Below are 15886 nucleotides of genomic sequence, written 5' to 3' on the forward strand. Positions count from 1 at the left end.
CACATGCGGGGTTCAACATCCTCTTGATATATTTTAATAATACCATCTATAGACTGTAATACCTAATATTATAATCAGCTATAACAATGGACTATATAGCAATCTGATTCTGTAAGTATATTATATTAATATTATTATAGTTCATAAACATGGTAATAGTATTAAGTATTAACGATAACAGTTTCCCAAAAATGTACAAAAATACACCCACCCCATATTTTTGGGAGTGCAGTGCACCTCTTGTAATTACGTCCAAGCCGCCTCTGCTAGGCCATGAGTCTACAACTTAATTAATTGATATTTGTACATATAAGTTAAAATAATTAAAAATAAAAACGGAAAAAAGTAAATATATTAGTGGGAAAAAAAAAATAATAAATTAAAACATAATGATAATAAATATTGATGTGTAACTGAGTAAAATATCTTCTTTTTCTTCTTTCCTTTCACTGCTGAAGGCTAAAATTGAATGTAACTGTCCTGTGCTGACGAAATTTGATAAATTAATTTAATTATTTTATCACCTAATATTGATAGATCTATACACTCTGATGTTAAAAAAATTAGAAAAAAAATGTTTTGATCAAAACTTACGAAGTTATAGCAAGTTTTCTTATTCATTACCGGTGGTTCTCAAAATGTGCAAGAGCTATGCGATGATACGGTGATTGAGTAATATTATGTATAAATAAACAAAATTCGATAAAATTTAATGATTGAAAAAACTACAATAACAAAAAACAAATTTATTTTTAACTTTAAAACATAACTTTTATTATACATAATACTTTTTTTTTGTTTTGACATGTGTGACTGATATATTATTAGGTATATATTAAAAAGTTTGTTGTGTATGATATATTTTGAAACATGGTACAACACATAAACCTACATTGCACTCATTGCATTGATATAATGTATCTGTTCTTTTTTTCCCCTCAGTCTTGTGGCTGCAAACAAAGCATTTTCTCCTTTGTTTTTTACTTGATGTTTGTGGTATTAAATCTGGAAAATGTCTTTCACTTAAACGGCTGTCTGTACTAATTATTTTTTTACCTTTACTTGGAGTTGTTTTCACACTGGATTTGTATTTTTGTAATATTTCATTAATCAAAGTTAGCTGAAAGTCAGCTAATGAAATATGCTTACCTGTAACTGTTTTATAGGCTGAATATGCATTTAGCATACTCATATCAATAATATGAAAAAATAGTTTTTTGTACCATTTCAATGTACGCCTAACACATTCGGTAGAACTCAATAACATATCTGTCTTGTCTATTGCACCCATATTTTTGTTGTAACTAACTACACAATATTGTGGCTTAAGATATTTTTTTCCTGTTTTCCTATCTATATTTTTTGTGTCTACCATTTCATTTGTATTCATAGATGTTAACATGTATACGTCACGACGGTCCTTCCAATGAATCGCTAAAAGTTTGTCAGTGCACCGAGCTTCTCGTTCACCTAATTTTAGCTTACCTTCAATAGATGGCATCAGTTTACGATTTTTTCTAACAGTACCACATGTGTTTGTTTTTCTTTTATGTAAATACATAGATAATTGTGGTGAGGTATAAAAATTATCTGTGAATAATGAATAACCTTTGTTTAAATATGGCTTCATTAGATCTTTTACGATAACACCAGATTTACCAAGTATGTCTTCTAATGGATCTTTGTATACAGTAGCTCCTGTATACACAATAAAGTTCAGAATAAAATCAGTCTCACAGTCACACATTACATAAAGCTTGATACCAAATCTATGTCTTTTACTTTTGATATATTGTTTAAATGACAGACGCCCTTTCCACAAAATTAAGCTCTCATCAATGGCCAGATTTGAAAAAGGAATCATAGCATCTTTGAAATTCTTTCTTACTTCAGTCAAAACCATTTTAATTTTGTAGAGCCTATCTCCTTTGATTTGTTGACTATTGTCACAATACAACGCAAGATAAGTAAATATCTGTCTCTACTCATACATTTACCAAAAATATCCTGACGTAATAATTCATTAGTTGACCAATATTCATGCATATCTAACTTTTTGTTCCTAGCCATTAAAATAGTGACTCCTAAAAATATGTATAATTCTTCCATACTTGTATCTTTCCAATAAACCATTCTTGAATGTTCTGAAATAATCGGTTGCTCCTGAGCGTACCTGTTAGTCTCAAAAACAATTTTTCCAATCAAATCATATGTAATAAATGCTTCAAAATAATCTATAACAGGTGAGGCTTCATTTAAATCAAACTCTTCACATTGAACACCACTCTGAAAAAAAAACACATATTTAATTCATTTTTGGATATATAGAAAATAACAAACAGTAACATAGGTACATTGATTGAGTTAAATTTATGAATTTTTGGTTGAAACTTATTTGCATTTTTTTTCCATTTTAATGTCTTGAGGGTCTATGGATGTTAGATGAAAATGCATCTGAAGATGCTCTTGACTGTTGTGTAATACTTGAAGAAGGAGACTGAAAAGACTCATTCTGTGAAACTAAAAAATATTTTTAATAAAATTAGAATTAGCTAATTGTGTTCATTTCAGAGCCTAATTTTTGTCATATACATTTATATATATAATATATTACTCTTTTTAGTACAGCACACAAAACTATGTGGAACTAGCCTTCACTAACTACACATCTTGTCACACTTTACTCACTAATAACATTAAGAAATGTTATAAAATACTTCATTTCTTATATTGAGAATGTGGTTAGACAAATTGTCTAATGTTGTATTACAATATAATGAATTTTGTATTGTAAACATCAATATTTCTAGGTAACTTAGTACTTAGTATGCATAAAATAAAATATACACTTACAATAGTCTTGGAAATCAGTTTCAAAATTTTCCAGAGCTTCATCAATATCAACATCTTTGAATAAATATTGGTCATCATGTAATAGACCTAAATAAATAATAAATTATGCAAAATTCTTTAATTTACTTGTAATGAAATCAAAACTTACCAGAGGCTTGTAAATCGTGTTGGCTAATCTCAGTAGGTGTGTTATATTGCACTTGATTAGAATTATATACACCATTAGCATTTGACTGTGAATTTGTATTAGAATTTATCAAAATAAAATTATTATCAACTGGTCTCGATTGATCTAAACAATTTAAAAAATATTATTTATTATTTTATTATAAGACAACTAACACATCAAATACACTTACAAAAACTAGGATCAGAATCATCATTAGCTAGATCAAAATCGTATAATTCATCTTCAGATTCAGAATTAGCAAAGTATTCATCTAGTTCTCGAGCTATTTCTTCATTCGATAGCTTTTTGGACATTGCGGTAATTTGGATTTGTGAAATAAATCACAATAAAAAAAGCAAAGCACAAAGTATACGTATTTCAACACAATAATTGAATAATGTGTGTCAATACAATTTATAAATGATAACAAAAAATATTGAAAACCGTATAAAATTAAATAGGTAAATAAACATAAGTGATAAATTATAATATGTTCTATTTTGGTATAATTTTATCTGTTATAATATTAAAATATTTTTCGTTTCATGGGTAACACGAAAAAAGGTATAAAAGAAATAGGTAAATGAAACACTATATTATGTTGTTATTCTGTGTGGCTATTGGCTAGAACTATTGGTATAACAGCTACAGGTATAGTCATAGACAATTTTGAGAACCCCTTGGAATGCTATAAATTATTTTATTTAATAACTCCTTGGATCTTGTTGATAATTCAATTCTGAAAACTGTTATAAACTGCTCGCAGCCCGTAGATAAGAATGGACTATTTGTTGTTATTTATTTATAACCCACCAATTTTAAAATTGTACAGTACGCACATATGCGTCTGTAGCACAGCAGAGGTGTTTTCGTTGGACGCATATATGCGTCTGTAGCAGTGAAAGGGTTAGTAAAAATTTTCCCGGGGTCGTCACTGACACCGCAAGGAGAAAAGTTGTCGATGAACGATTTTAAATCTCCCTGTAACCGATAAAAACTTGGATAGAAAGACCCCACAAAACTGAGCGTTCAAGGGCAAAAATCGTGGATAAACGATTTTAAATCTCCCTGTAAATATTAAAACTTGGATAGAACCTACTTATACTACCTACTTACAGCTGTTTTCCACTTGGAGCTTGGAGATCTATAATCCCTTACTAACACTTTTTCATTTGTATTAAAAGTAACATCTCTCCGTTCCGCTATTTTTAATTGAGTAATTTGTTTACTAGGACTCTGTCGTCAGTTGTGGTTTGAGTAGATCAAAAATAAATCTTACTGACTTTCCTAATAGAACTTAGTAGGAGTTTCCTTTGTGGTAGTATGAGAAGTGTTTCTGTATTGAAACAAAAAATTTACTCAGTTCAACACCTAGATCAGATTTAACAGGACTTTTTATGATTTTTTTTATAACATTTTTAATTATTTTTACAGCGCTTTCAGCAGCACCATTACTTTGCGGATGGTAAGGGGCTCCAACTAAATGCATGATACCATACATTTTTAAGAATGAATGGAAAACTTCATTAGAAAAACATTTAGCACCATCAGATGTGATTGATTTAGGTAGACCAAATCTAGAAAAAACTTTAGTTAAATACTTTATGACTGTGATAGTGTTAAGAGAATTGTACTAAGAAACATTCAATCCATTTGGATCTATCAGAAAAAAAAAAATTGTAAATATTAAGCATATATTTTTGTTTGTTTCATAAACATACATTTTTTTCTTTATAAGCCTTTTCTTAAACTTTTAATGTTACCTAATAATATGTTATTGATAATAAATTGTATATCATGTAATTATTTTTTTATTATTTATTCTGCTATAGTTACTTACAATTTCTTCAGCAAGTGACTTATTTTCTGTTTGAAGGCGTATCACATCTTCAGCATAATAATTACTTTCAACATTTTTATTTTTTAAATGTTTGTATAACGTATGGTTTTGCTGTAAATTTGTGTATGTACATAAGTGTCTTATTATTATTTTCAGAAAAAAATAAAATTTTAAAAATAGATATTAATTTCAATATTCACATACCTCACGAGAGTATCCATTTCATTAATCAAGTAATGCAGTGTATTCTGATATGTTGGCTATTTTTTATGAATGTGGTAAAAGTACCCTAAACGCTTCTCGTAAATATTTACAAAAATATCCAGAACGAAGACAACCTTCACGAGCTACATTTACCAATGTAGCAAATACATTGCACCAAACAGGTAGAATAATAATAATATTTGAATAATTAACAATAATATAGATGTTTCATAAATTATATTAGTACCTGCATACAATCTATTATAAATATTAAATAAAGCGCAGCTTGGTTTTACTTTAAAAAAAATACAGTTTATTCCTTAATACATATTATACTATAAAATAAAATGAAAGAATAATATTTATATAGGTATAAGTATATAAAATTATTTTATTTTAATGAACGTATGAAAACCACATCTATACCTTCCTTCATTCATTTCCCGAGTTTTATCGATGACCATAAACCCATAATCACTATGATTCCAACATAAATGAGAAATTTTACGAAATTCTGAGAAATCCATATCTGTAGACGAATGATCGTTGAATATATGTCGTAAATTTGTATCATCTTGTTTCAGTATTATTAAGAAATTTATATATATTATTTACTTCCTATACCTAGTATATTTTATGATTATTCTAGCGCAGCTATATAATAATAGTAATGATTTTAAAACTCCAAGTTGTATAATATTATGTTCGAGTACATAATATATAATACGCGTATTGTATACATAAATATACCGTACATCCATACCTAATATATATAAAATAATATAAGATATGTATTAAGCGTACTTTTAATTTATTTAGGTAATGTAAAGACAAGTGAACTTTTTATTTAAAAAATACAATTATTATTGTGACAATCACCCACATTATTTTATAGTTCCTCCCCTTAGCTAAACCTTACATTAAATTATAAGTACAAAATACAAATACCAAAATAATATTATACGTATGAGTTGGGTCATCGATATTATATAATCATATGAGTTACATATGGGAGTACCTATACATTAAAATTGTATTTATTTATTAATTTATTTGATAAATCATTTTTACGCCAGTGAAGGGTAAGAGTACAGTAACATAATTTTAAAACTATAAGTATTCATAACAATATTATAAATAGCACAAAGTTATTCAATTAAAATACATTTTAGGCATAATGTTTTCATTTTCCTTATCATTTATAAGAAGTTGAACACTCGTTAATTTGTTACAGAAATTTAACATTCGATATAATATATATCAATATAGGGCTGTTTAGAACATTTTTTTTTTACTTGTGCTTCAATATAGAAACAGCGAAAGTTACAGTTGCTATTTCTATAGTAATATATGTTAAACCAAATCGTTTGCAATAATTCCAGCCCATCAGTCGTATAATCATTCAAATGTTTATATACAAAATACTTATTCGTAAAAAAAGTTACATCTAGATTTCTGCAATGATATGAGATAATGTATTAATTATTAAATAACTATTTAGCACTCCACTTCCGAAAAAGGATGACAGACCAGATTAAATATGTATGGGTTATTATTGTACCTACGTCTTTGTACTTTTTCAATTCTATCTGTAAAGCTAATTTGTCTAATAGATTCCAAACCGCTGAACCAAATTTGAGCTCAGATCTGTAATATATGCAATGCATACTACAGAGTTTTAAACAATGTGTAGGTAGGTATTCTTAAATTGGTCGCCATTCCGTTTAACTAATTCTAAGTTTCTGTAGGCTTTTGCACAGATTTATGGCGTTTATATGCGTTTATATGTGTACCTATGTCCTATTGAAAGTGTGATCAGGTGATAAAAATATCCTCAGAGGTCTTTAATAACTTTAAAATAGTTATACTTTATAAAGTATAATATTATTATATTCAAATACATATAATAAATAATTTGTTTGACTTAACACTTATAAATATATTATTATATTATCTACGCAATAATATAGGTAGCTATATTATATAATATTATACTGTTATAAAGTGACGGTTAGATAAAGTATTTAATCTTTACCAAAAATAAATAAATCATTAAATTTGAACTAACCACAGAACTAAAATCATATCAAATTCTAGTAATATTATTATATTTCAGCTATTACAAGTTATAATTACTATAATTTATAACTATAACTACCTGCTATAATATCTTCCCTCCCATAACTAAAATATGTAACATTGGTCAGTTTTGAATTTTATTTAAGTAGCAACAAAAATATGAGACGTGATTATTATATTTTATTTATCCGATGTCTGCACATTTTTTTGTATGAAAATTATCTTTAGTAGGTACCTACTTATTATAGGTGTTCAAGAATTGAAAATATAAACTGCAATATAGGTAGGCGGTATCTCTATGGAGTATGCCGCTGCAAGGCCGTATATGAGGGGGGTTTTAGGGGTGTAAATTACAATGCATGCACTGTGGTGTATTGGTGTTGCTGTGTATACTCATTGTTCATAGCACATGTCTAAAAATACACTATTAAATAATATACCTAATTGCAAGTTTACGACAAACATTGGGTTTTTTTGGTGCGAGATGCCCCGACCGCCGCGCCGCATCGATAGACGATGTCTATAGACGAAAATACGGAATATCATTTTATAATCATTCGATTTGTTCGTAAGTACTATAGTATGATTTATTAATATCATATTTTGCTCACTGACAACTCGCAACGACTCACCACTGTTTATACATTTATTGTCGCATAAAGTCATCGCAAGACTATCGTGTTTTACTGTTATTGTTTATCCATCTCGTAGACCAATATTTCTGTGCCAAGGAGACGCTGCAATTGTTTAAAAGGTATGTAATTTATTAATTTAGTGAATTAGGTAGGTATATTATATTATGGGCACTCGTGCGTAGTATGCTACCTACCAAAAAACTGTACGGCTGCAGTCGGCTACCTACAGGCAAATATTATGACATACCTACAATTAATACTTCTATGTGTTATTTTTATATTTAATTTTACTATGGGAAAGCAACTGTTGAATTGTGGCTTGAGTTATTAAGATAAAAAACATATTATATTATATTAATACAATATATTATATTATTCGTCAGTCATACAATACTATAATAGCTAAGTATCAATTATAGGTACTGGTAACTATCTGGTAAATTACCGGTAAATATCCACCAAGCCCCATACCTAATACCTTACTTTTAGATATTAAATTATTTTAGTTTGTGTTGTGCCCTTCCACTTTGCTGTGTTAAGTAACAGATATTATGTTAGACTGCAAACCAAAAGCGAATGGTGATGGTTAATAATTTAGACACAACAAGACAATTGTCAATATATTTTAAGTTTTTTGGGATACCTAACGTAAACACAGTCATAACAATATATAACGTACTAAAATACTTAACAATGATCGTAATCAATCCATTAAGTATATTTTAGTTAAATAAATATTGTTGTTAATCATTATGTAAAAATGGTAAACACCCGTAAACTTTTTTGATAGGTAGGTAGCTTTTTACGGTAGGTAGCATACTACACGAGTAACATTATATTGAATTTATATTATTTATAGGTATACAAATACAATAATTTAATACTGTATCTTCTAATTATAGGTACCGTTGGCAATACTTTAATAGCTATAGGTAATATATATAGCATTTATTTATCAGAAGGTACGTAAGCATTTATTGATGTTTAATATTAATAACAAATAATAACTATAAAATTAAGAAAATTATAATTGTTATTCACATAGCACTGTAGAGCAATATTTCAAAATTCTCTTTTTTTCCCAAAATATTTAAATATGAGTTGTATGATATAACATTCGATGAAATGCACTATCCTTCATAAAAATAATACAAAAAATATAGGTGCATTACTGCTACTTTTGCCCATGTACAAATGTACCTAATATTCATACCAAGATTGTTTTTGAAATACATTTATAATATAATACTTTTTTCCTGATAAATTACATAATTCATTATTTTATATATGTTGTAAACTAACCTTTTACCCATCTGTCCTAATAGTATTTTTAATTATAGTTCTAGTTCTAATTAAAATAATTATTTTAATATATCATTTTGTTGGTCAATTTAGTTCACAAATATACATTATATTATAGTACCTAGCTAGTAAGTATAATAATTAAAAGCTAAATATTTTAATCAAACACTAGGCGTTGAAAGTTTTATTTTATATTATGATAAAATAAATTAATAAACATCTAAGCACCTATAGTACCTTTATGTATATACTACTTTAAGTACTTTATGGGTATCAAAATTGTTTTTAAATGTGCTTTTAATACATTGCTGTTCATTTTATTTCAATTTTATACCGTACCTACTATAATATAATATATATTTTATATTATTTTTGTGTATTAAATTTGTGTACTGGAAATTACTGTTACTGAAATTTGTTTATTAAAAAAAAAAAAAAAAATAATACTTTAAGGTACGGTCTGCAAGGCGCGACATGTTGCCGCGACCGATGGCCAATAACAGTCGTCGCGACCAGTGTGGTTTGCAAGACGCGACAAGTCGCGACGAGTCTCGACGATTAAATTATTTTTTCAGTCAGTAATCATAAACAATAATTTTGTTATATTTTGTTCGGTTTTAATTCTGTTCAAGTGTGTACCAGGTGTGTACCTTCACAAGTATTAAACCATGAATAAATTAGTTTTTAATAACAATAATATTTTAACCCTCCTACTGATGGACGAGGATGAGGATGAGGTTAGTTTGTTTTCTGATTTAACGCCAAAAGAAAAAAAACCAACAGATGATATCTTTAAAAATCGTGAAAGTGAAGGATTTTTTGAAATACTAATTAACCGACATTTAATAAACAATCACAAAAAATTTCGTGAATATTTCCGAATTAATTATGAACAATTTAACTTTTTATTAACTTTGGTGGAAGAAAAATTGACTTTACAACCAAGCAATCGAATTAAAAAGCCAATAACACCGGCAGAAAAATTAGCAGTTACTTTAAGGTAAATATCTATAATTTATTTAATATTTTGTACCTAATATTTAGTAAATATGAATTATTTTTAAAACAGGTATCTTGCCACAGGTGAATCGATAAGATCATTATCGTTCGCTTTTCGTATTAGCCACAACTATTTGAGCACAATTATAAAAAATACACTGGCCGAATTGAAAATTAAATTGGTACCGATTTTTTTGCCCGATTTAAAAAATATTGATTATAAACAAAAATCAGCAGAGTTTTCGTACAAATGGAATTTTCCTAATTGTATATTGGCAATTGATGGAAAACATGTCCGCATTCGAAGTCCAAATAAATCTGGATCATTATTTTATAATTATAAAGATTTTTTTTTCAATTGTACTACTGGCAATGGTGGATGCGAATTATAAATTTGTTGCTGTCGATATTGGTTCTTTTGGTAAAGAAGGCGATAGCGGCATATTTTTAAAGTCAAATATGGGACAGAATATTTTAAACGGAAGATTTGGATTTCCAGAACCATGTCAACTCCCTGGATCAGATAAGGTTGCACCCCACGTAATTGTAGGTGATGAAGCTTTTCGTTTACATAAACACATTATGAAGCCATACACGAGGAAATCTGCTAGAGAAAATCCTTCAGAAGCTGTGTTCAATTACAGACTAAGTCGTGCACGTAGAGTCACAGAAAACGCCTTTGGATTATTGAGCCAAATTTTTAGGATTTTTTATCAACCAATCAACTTAGAAACGACCACAATTGATGATCTAATATGGGTAACCTGCTGTTTACACAATATGTTGCGTGAAGGGTACTTGGAGAAAAATAAACGACCATTTTTCGAATATGATACGGAACAATCACCACCAACTGACAATATGATGCAATTTTCTAGATGTGGAGGGTTTTCAAATATTGAAGGGTTTGAAGTAAGGAATTTGTTCAAAGACTTTTTCAATAATGAAGGGGCTGTTTCTTGGCAAACAAATTCTTAAATTTAAACTATATTAAAGATTTATATTACCTATATTAAAAAACGAATTCACGAATTGCTTTAATATAATTAAATTCGTTGGTTTTTACTTTGTATACTTAATTTTATGTTTACCACCTTTATTAATTATTATAATATATTATAATGTTATATTACATGTAATATTGAGACAACACATTTGTAGTTATAAAATAATAAATAATAATAATAAGTAATAACTAAATAAAAACCTTTTTTTTATTAAGCTCAGAATTTTATAAAATGTATATACTTATATATTACCATAAGATAATAAAAATTAAAATCAACCTTTTGATAGAAAATTATGAAATTCAAATGTAAAAAAAAATATAATAGGTATGAAAAATATTATTGTGTAGATGACTCATCGAGGTTATACAAAGAAAACTGTGAGTCTGAAGATCTTGAGTAGACACTTGCAGATGTTGTTGGAGAAGGTTGAATGGAATCCTGCGATGTTTGAATGTGGTTTTGTTGTAACGGAACATGTGAAGGTGGAGTAAATTTAAGATTCTAAATCTAGTTTTAGGCAATGATAAACACTGTATGCCTCATTATGGTCAGGCGCATAAAAAAGATTTTATGTAAGAATATCATAAATTATTTTTATTTTTTTTGTCAAATCTACTCTACTGGAATAATTTTTTTGTAGTTGAATAAAAAAATATATTCGAATAATAATTCAAATATTTGTCGTAACGATTATTCGAATAACTTATTACCGCCCATCACTAAATATAATATAGGTGCCCATGTGTACAGAAGAGTGACACTTACTTTCCCACTTATTTTTATAATAATGATATAACATTTAACATTAATTTGTATATACTTACTCTCTCTCACATTGAACTTGGTCTAAAAAACTAAGATGCGGTGCCAAGTACCATTTTTTTTTATTTGATGCTGATTATCCAGTTCCAGGTTTTCTTTTATTTCGTGCGTATGAATCTCTTATATTTTTCCATCGCTTTTTAGTGTCGTCTACTACAAAATTATTAAAACACATTTCGGAATCTTTATATTTTTTTGGTATACTTAACTTTTGGTAAAGTTATTAATTATATTATATTATTTTATTTACCAGATTTATCAATTTTGATCGATATCTCTTTCCATATCCTATCTTTTGTTATAATATTTCTATAATCCACTTCTTCTATATTATATAATATAGGATTCTTTTGCACCTCTTGGACCAATGTTTCATCTTCAGATGGCGAAAATACTATTTTTGACATTGTGTCGTCGTGACGGGTCGCTGGTATACTGCTCTTGCAGCAGTAGTGTCGTCGGCCGTGGCGACCAAAAGTTGACACGCCGCGACGTGTCGCGTCTTGCAAACCAGATTATACGATTTCCATTAAAACAAATATTGACGACATGTCGCGGCGACCGGTCGCGGCGACATGTCGCGCCTTGCAGACCGTACCTTTAGGTAGGTATTAGAAAGAATTGGTACAACTGCAGGCATTGGAACAATGTAGTGTGTATTATCTTTTAATATGGGGCTGCATTGGTATAAATAGTATATATTATTGATAAAAAACTAAAGTTCCACTCAGGTTATCTAATATGAGTATACAATGTTTTTAATTACACAATACATTTATACTTATATTTGATTATTTGTTGTTGTTGTATCTATAAATCAAATAATGATACATAATATAAGCATAACATTTATTTTCGCTTAGGTACTTTTTAATAATGTAATAATTGATAAATTATATTAGAATCAATAAGAACATAGATATGCATTTATATTTATTTTTCTTGTATAGAGATGCCTAAAATTAATAAAAGTTCAATGAGAAATCCATCAAAAGTTTCATCGCGTACCCGTAGGAGAATCATCCAAATGCAAAATCAAGATGCAAAAATGGCCAATAATTTAGTTCATTCCTCTTCTGCAGACAACTCATCTAGATCACCGCTTCATGCAACACATGTACCAGCAAACTCATTTATACTTTCTGATTACACTGCAGAAACACAACTTTCTGACAATAACTTATTTGTTTCTGATAATACTGTTGAAACACAAGTTTTTAACAACAACATTTTTCTTTCGGATAATCACGTCAATAATGTGTCTACTGCTACATATCCACTATTTTCATCAAATTTTGAAATACTAACAAATGTTAAGAATAATGTATCTATTGAATCTGAATTGAAAGAATGGGCAGTTAAATGTAAAATAGCACAATGTCATTTAAATGAGTTATTACTTATTCTAAGAAAGCATAATGGTTTTGGTGGACTTCCCAAAGACTCAAGAAACTCTTCTACAAACTCCTAAAATCAACACTGACCAAATTCGCCTGATCAATCCAAATGGAAAATATTTTCATTTTGGCTTAACTAATTATTTACTTACTTATTTATCAAATTTAAATTATGTTCCAAATGAAATACAATTAGTTATTGGTGTTGATGGACTTCCGATATCTCGTAGTAGTAACATTCAACTTTGGCCAATTTTGGCATATGTTAAACCTGATAATTACCTAAAGAGAAAAAGGTATTTCCTATTGGTCTATTTTGGGGTAAAAGCAAACCAACAGATAGCAATGAATTTCTATATGATTTCATAGTTGAAGCTAAAATATTATTAACTGATGGCCTTAAAATAAATCAAATAAATCACCCAATCCCTGTAAGCATTTTTGCTATATGTTGTGATGCACCTGCGAAGTCATTTTTGACAAAAACAAAAGGGCATGCAGGACTTGGTTCTTGTTCAAAATGTACACAAGAAGGTGTCTATTTATGTAATCATACTTGTTTCCCGTATAAAGATAATTTGTCATCTTTGAGAACCCATGATAGTTTTGTTTCAAGAACCCATGAAGATTATCATATTACAAATGTAAATACAATTCTTTTAGATTTGCCTAATTTTATTATTGTAGAAAAGTTTTCTTTAGATTATATGCATCTGACATGTTTAGGTGTAATGCGCAAACTTATATTGTTATGGATGAAAGGACCATTATCAGTCCGTCTTCCAAGCTCTAAGATTAAATTAATTTCATCCAATCTACGGTCCATTAAAAATAATATTCCAATTGAATTCTGTAGAAAACCTAGAGACTTGGAAAAAATCTGTCGGTGGAAAGCTACCGAGCTCCGGCAATTATTAATTTATACTGGACCTTTGGTACTTAAAGATAGTTTATCTGACAAATGTTATACCAATTTCATGGCTTTCCATATTTCTATGGTCATATTAATTAGTCCTAATCTAGGCAAATATTTAGAATTCGCTCAAGAACTTTTAAATTATTTTGTTAAATCTTTTCAAATAATTTATGGTAAACATTTGATTTCCCATAACATACACGGATTATTACACTTATGCCAGGATTATAAATTGTTTGGTCCATTGGACAATGTAAGTTGTTTTCCGTTTGATAATTTCATGAAGACATTTAAGGCCATGTTAAGAAAACATGAAAAACCCTTAGAACAAATTGTGAAACGCTTCAAAGAAATTGACATAAACACCAGTAATAATCCTAATACAAATCTAGATAAAAAATCCATTTTGAAAATTCAACATAATAATGGTCCTTTACCAAATACTACACTTCAGGGAAGTCAGTATAAGACCCTGATTTTGACTGATAAATTAATAACTATAAAAATTGATAAAGAGTCCGATTGCTATTTTGGTACATCGAATAATGATGTAGTTAAAGTATTTAATATTATAAAAGATTTAAATACTGAACAAATTATAATAGTAGGAAAGGTATTTACTAAAAAAACTTTATTTTATCAGAAACCAATTAAGTCTAAAGCATTGAACATTTTTACTGTAAGCAAACTGTCTGAGGATTTTATGTTGTATTGTATAAATTATATTATTAAAAAATATATCGTTTTTACATCTTATGGTGCTGACTGTAATAATAACATTGCTATGCCTATATTACACAGTTATGAATAAGTTTTTAATTGTTATTAAATTTGACCAACAAAAAAATATATTAAAAAAGCTTAAATTTAAATATTATATATTTAAGTTAAATTTCACTTTTTAATATGATAAAACAATAGCTTATTAATTTAAATATTAAGAACTTAATGAACATTAATCACAAATTATTTTATTTTTATATTGTATTACTATATTGTATAAATTCAATAAAACAGTTTTATTTCAGTATATTATACTAACTTTTATTAATTTGTGTAGGTATCTTAAGTATAACAATCTTAAGTATAACGCCGGGACGGCGGCGGCTGTTGACGGCGGCACCGGACGATGGCGAGTGACCGGATTACGTAATCTGCAAATGACGTAATGGTAATCACGGCACTGATGGCGGCGTCGATCGCGGGATATACACAATAACGATATCAACGGCGAACGCACGAAAACGAACAGCGGTCGCACAACGAACAACAAGTCGATGTTAACCAGAACGATGTCGACGACAATAATAAAGGCCACGCGCAACAAAATAGTATAATATGCACCACGAGGCGCTCGCAATGGCAGCGAACTCGTCGCTAAAACGACAGCGAACTCGTCGCTATATCGGCAGCGAACTCGTCGCTAAACGAATAATAATTGACTGCGCGGATCATAGGCGCACCACGAACTCGTCGCGAAAGAGGGCGAACTCGTCGCTACAACGGCATCAACGTAACGGCCGAACACGAACTACGCACGGTCTGCTCGCATAGAGCGTGCGGCAAAAGACACACGACCGGTCTGCACGCAACGAGCACACGGCAAAGACAAACTTTAGGTCGCCGGCGGCGACTTGGCTGGAGCCCGGCGTCCACGGAC

At 29.1% G+C, this 15886-nt stretch overlaps 1 protein-coding gene across 1 annotated transcript in view; it reads right to left on the reverse strand.

Moving 5' to 3' along the window:
* LOC100569544 (piggyBac transposable element-derived protein 4-like) overlaps positions 1–3336 on the reverse strand; it is a 5533-nt gene extending 2197 nt beyond the window's left edge. The window contains exons 1-6 of the mRNA XM_008186643.1: positions 3213–3336; positions 3002–3145; positions 2854–2940; positions 2453–2520; positions 2054–2286; positions 893–1940 (exon numbers count right to left, since the gene is read on the reverse strand). Of these exons, the coding sequence (XP_008184865.1) occupies positions 893–1940; positions 2054–2286; positions 2453–2520; positions 2854–2940; positions 3002–3145; positions 3213–3336 (1704 nt within the window). The remainder of the gene's footprint in view (positions 1–892; positions 1941–2053; positions 2287–2452; positions 2521–2853; positions 2941–3001; positions 3146–3212) is intronic.
* Positions 3337–15886: the final 12550 nt, after the last annotated feature.

This window comes from Acyrthosiphon pisum, chromosome X (genome assembly GCF_005508785.2).
Source record: "Acyrthosiphon pisum isolate AL4f chromosome X, pea_aphid_22Mar2018_4r6ur, whole genome shotgun sequence".
Classification (NCBI taxonomy): domain Eukaryota; kingdom Metazoa; phylum Arthropoda; class Insecta; order Hemiptera; family Aphididae; genus Acyrthosiphon; species Acyrthosiphon pisum.